Genomic DNA, 4,470 nt, shown 5'->3' on the forward strand with positions numbered 1-4,470 from the left:
AAGAACACACTCTCGCTCCTCTCTCTTTCCTCTCTTGAGCCACGTGAGAAGATGAGTTTAACAAAAGAAAACCAAGTTTTCCTTTACTATTTTCCCTCCAACAAACCGAAAGAAAAGAACAAAAAAGAAGCATTCTCTTTCTTTTTTCCCTTGCACGCTTCTGCCGAGGAGATGGTGAGAGATAGGGTTTTAGGAGAGCCGACTTAGTATTTATAATACTCAAAAAATCCATTTAAAGAAACAGGTAATTGCCAAATAGCTGTACGTGGTGCGGGATGCAGTTCCACATGAGTTTGATGGCAGGAAGTGGAGGAAGAAGCGGGAGATAAATCTGGAAGGAAATCAATTAGGAAGCAATTGATTAATTGTCAATCGGGATAGTGGAACAAGCTCCACTTACGCAACAATTCTCCCACTTGGAGTTGAGACACTGACTGCATTATCTGCTGGTTGTGTCGTCCTTTTCCTCAATCATGATATCCTTCACTGGCGACTTCGCCCATTTCTTCAAACGTGATATCCTCCACCTCTACAACTCAAGGCCCATGTCTTTAAGCTAGAAGGCCAACTGAAGCTGCGTACAACTTCAGTTTCTCAGGAGTAACACTGTCAGACAGATCAACATCAATATAATTTTGTACCACCAACCTCTTTTCTGGGTTACTCATGTTTCTGCTTACAACTCCCACTGCATGGGCAATATCCTGTCTCTGTTGAAAGCCCTTTTCAACAAGTCTAGTCTTGTACCTATTACTATCATCAAAATCAATCTTTACCCGGTACATCCACTTGTTATGCAATGTCTTCTTCCCAGGTAGAAGTTATGTCAGCTCCCAAGTATGATTCCCTGACAGAAAATCCATCTCCTCCTTCATGGTCAGCTCTCACTTGCTCGAATTTTCATTTTGCAAGGTTTCTTCATTGCTCTATGATTCTCCACCATCTATCTGTAGAACAATAGGAATGAGTGCCCTCGACCTACTCTTCTCATCTCTTCCATCACTGCCGTGCATTTTCACTTCTAGTAGATTAACACACCATACCATTCTAAAGTAACTTGAGCCTCCAAGAGATGCCACTGGAGAAGATCCCCACATATTTGTGTGTGCAAAATCCCATTTTCCTGCCTTTAACACTCTGTGACCTTTCAAGAAACTGACATTCTTCTGCTTTCCCATAATGCACCTTTGGCTCATGTGTCCACGCCTGAGTAAACATGTAGTCATATATAGTGTGTCAGTTTTCTTACTTCGAGCCAGTACTAATGCTCCTTTGGTAACCTTCCAAGTGTTACTGAGAACACTACTGAATGACCACCCTCATTATGCTGTTAAAAAAAAAAGAGGTATTTCTTCAACTTAGGAACGTGTCTAACATTTTGCAAAGTTCATTTGCTTTTGTTAGGGAGTGCAATATCAATGTCTTCCATCCTCACCATGTTTAAAGCTTTTTCATTAGCCAGATATACCTTCCAAAAGTCACCTGCAACAAAATTTCGTATCTACTCATAGTGGGAAAAAGTATAAAAGGAAGCCCCTGAATCCAGTATACATTCATCAACAGAACTGTGAAGTACCAGCAATAATTCATCTTGTATTTCTTCAGTTTTCATATTTGCGTTATCATTCTTCTTTTTCCAGTTCTTTTTTATGTGACTAGCATTGCCATAATTCTAGTTGGTTGTTTACTGACCAGACTTTGATTTTGATATTCCTCTGTTTGAGTTCTTGTTATGTGATTTCCCTCTAAAATCAACAATCAGTGTCGAACTCGAACCCGAGGTCTTGTTAGGATCTTTCCTGCACACCTCCTCAACCACCGTTGTCTATCTCTACCACTGCTGCAAATTGACCACTGTCATTGTCTTCGGACCACTGTCGTTGCCACCCTTGAAACTTTGTTTTTAGGCCATCACTCTCACCTCCACCACCGCCCAATCACTGCTGCTACTGACGACGCTAGCATCTAACTTTTTAGCACTTGATCTCTACCATCAGTCCATTTCATAGCAGCCAACTCGACAACACTTCTGAAACATATTCTGCTAACCATAGTGAAATTCACATCAACAACTCCAACAAGTGTAATATTGCTTCGGATTAGTCAATGATTGATAAAGACTTGTAACATATATCGACATGATGAAAGTATTTCAACTGGACTAGAAAGTATTTCAACTGGACTAAAACTCGTAGTTTTTATCATTTCCAGATTTGTCACATAGAAACTCCTATCATTTTTTTGTCAATTTCTCCTCATCTGTGTATGTGTAGGATCTTGGTAATACTAAGATGTTAATATACCACTCTAATGTAACACTATTTTTTTTATATTTATGAAAGACATGAATGATGTAAATGTAAAAAAAAGTAGAATTTTGGTGTTAATATAGTAAATGCACAAGCATTAAGTGTCTTGTATGTAAGTACCCTAAATAAGATGGGATATTGCGCACGCTAACCGTCTTAAAATTTAATCATAGCCGTCCGATACACAACAGAAGTGTTCTCTATCTGAGTTACACGTGCAGACTTTTTTTGGCCTTTCTCCCCGTTTTTTTCTTCCAGCCTTAGTTTCTGCATGGATTTCGGTCATCTGTTTTAAGAAATCAGAGGCATTTGAGAATAGAAGGATATCGATCGGGCTCTTGAGGACAAAAAGCCAAGCAGCGTAAGCACTTAGCTACCGCTGATTTCTTTGCTGTCCAAGAAACTCGCAAAAAATCCATGCTTTCTCAGGTCCCTTTTTTCAAATTCGGGCTGTGTTTTTTCTTTTAAGATGGGTTGTCCCTGCTGCAATGTTTGTGAGCGAAGCTTCCTATTTCCTCAATTTCGGGCTTTGTTTTTTCTTTTAAGATGGGTTGTCCCTGCTGCAATGTTTGTGAGCGAAGCTTCCCGACTCGAAGAGCACTCGGAGGACACATGAGGATTCATGTTCTTCCGAATTCTGATTAGGAGCCAATGCGCAGGTATGAATTTAGAGTGAATCCAAGGAAGAGATGGAAATTGATAGAGAATGAGAATGATATGCTCAGTTCAGAGTGAGGGGAGAAATTCAGCTCTTCTAGTTCTCTTTTTAACCATATGAAATTTTATTCTGAGACGGAAGGGGATCAGCTCAGGGAAGAGGATGAGGAATTTGAGGAAAAGGAGATGCATTCAAATAGTAACGGAAGTTATGAGGAGGGAGAGGATGGAATTGAGACCCAGTTTGATAGCGAAGTTAATGCAATTGAGAGGAGCGGATCATTGGATTCATCAATGGCGTACGAGAATGAGCAAACGGCGGGTGCTTTTTGTCTGATGAAGCTCTCCAGAGGCGCTGGTTCTGTTACAGATTCATCAGATAAGGCTTCAGTGGTTACAGACGATGAGGTTGAGAAGCGTAAATCTATTTCAGGTTTCCCACAATGCGATTTTGAAATGAATGAGCTCGCAATGATTCCATCCGTTCCAAAATTTGATTTTGGAAGCAACGGGCACGAAAAAGTTCAATCTTTTCCGTCAGAATCTGAATTTTCTCTCAAGCTGAAGAAGTCAAAGGCCTCTTCTCATAGGAAGGATCTCCATTATGTTGCTTCAGGGATTGAGAAGAAAAGCAGGTATAACTGTAAAACATGCGGCAGGACCTTTCCTTCTTACCAGGCTCTTGGTGGTCACAGGGCAAGACATATGAGGATCAAAGTTCCTTCCTTTTCTGAAGTTCTTGATACCAAAGAACTCAAAATTCAGAATCATGGATCCAAATTTTATGAGTGCTCAATTTGTGGCAAGATTTTTGCATCTGGTCAAGCTCTTGGTGGTCATAAGAGATCACACTTGGTTGCAGCAGATAACGCAGCTTCTACTCCTGCTCCTGCTGAGGCTGTTCAAGCTTCTGCTGCAGTAACTGCGAACATGGAACAGATCAGTTATGTTTCGGCACGCTTGATCTCAACCTTCCAGCTATGGAAGATGAAAGTTATGGTGATTATGATGACATGACTGAGGATTCGATCTGATGCATCTGACATTTATGGACTGAAAGCTGTTCTAATTCTTGTTCAAATTCTTCTTTGAATTTGAAACGGCTAATTATTCTTTCTTGATTGTGGTTTCTTAGAATAAAGCTGCGGTGATGCAGCAAGTTATTTATGGGGAAGTTGATTTGCTTCTGCACATTCTTGTTTCTGTTGCTCTGTTCTCTAATTTTATGTTTATTTATTTATTTTATTTTATTTCTTTGAGATTTGAAGTGATTTTTCAGTAAATTGTTGAATAAAAATATGTTGCTTTTTATAATTTTTAAGGAGTCATGAAGGTTTGTTATTCTGTTTTGTGGAAGCTTGTAGATTTCAAAAGGTTGAGTTGATTCCTTTTTTTCAGAATTCCCCGCAGTTTTTAAGGTTTTGCATTTTGTCTTCACTTTTAAAATCTTTTTATTAAAAAATGTTGAGTTGTTCAATCCAAAGCTGTGTGTGTGTTTATATAA

The 4,470-nt window shown here is 39.4% G+C and overlaps 1 protein-coding gene across 1 annotated transcript; it reads left to right on the forward strand.

Moving 5' to 3' along the window:
• Positions 1 to 2,872: 2,872 nt before the first annotated feature.
• LOC110035964 (zinc finger protein ZAT9-like) lies at positions 2,873 to 4,135 on the forward strand. Its single transcript, XM_020740302.1, has one exon. It carries the CDS (start codon positions 3,084 to 3,086, stop codon positions 3,981 to 3,983), a length of 900 nt encoding a protein of 299 aa, XP_020595961.1. The 5' UTR covers positions 2,873 to 3,083; the 3' UTR covers positions 3,984 to 4,135.
• Positions 4,136 to 4,470: the final 335 nt, after the last annotated feature.

Source organism: Phalaenopsis equestris, unplaced genomic scaffold (assembly GCF_001263595.1).
Source record: "Phalaenopsis equestris unplaced genomic scaffold, ASM126359v1 Scaffold201051, whole genome shotgun sequence".
Taxonomy (NCBI): Eukaryota; Viridiplantae; Streptophyta; class Magnoliopsida; order Asparagales; family Orchidaceae; genus Phalaenopsis; species Phalaenopsis equestris.

What these genes read in the sequence shown, in the direction of transcription:
- LOC110035964 (XM_020740302.1), top strand. Translation starts at nt 3,084, where the DNA reads ATGAAATTTTATTCTGAGACGGAAGGGGATCAGCTCAGGGAAGAGGAT.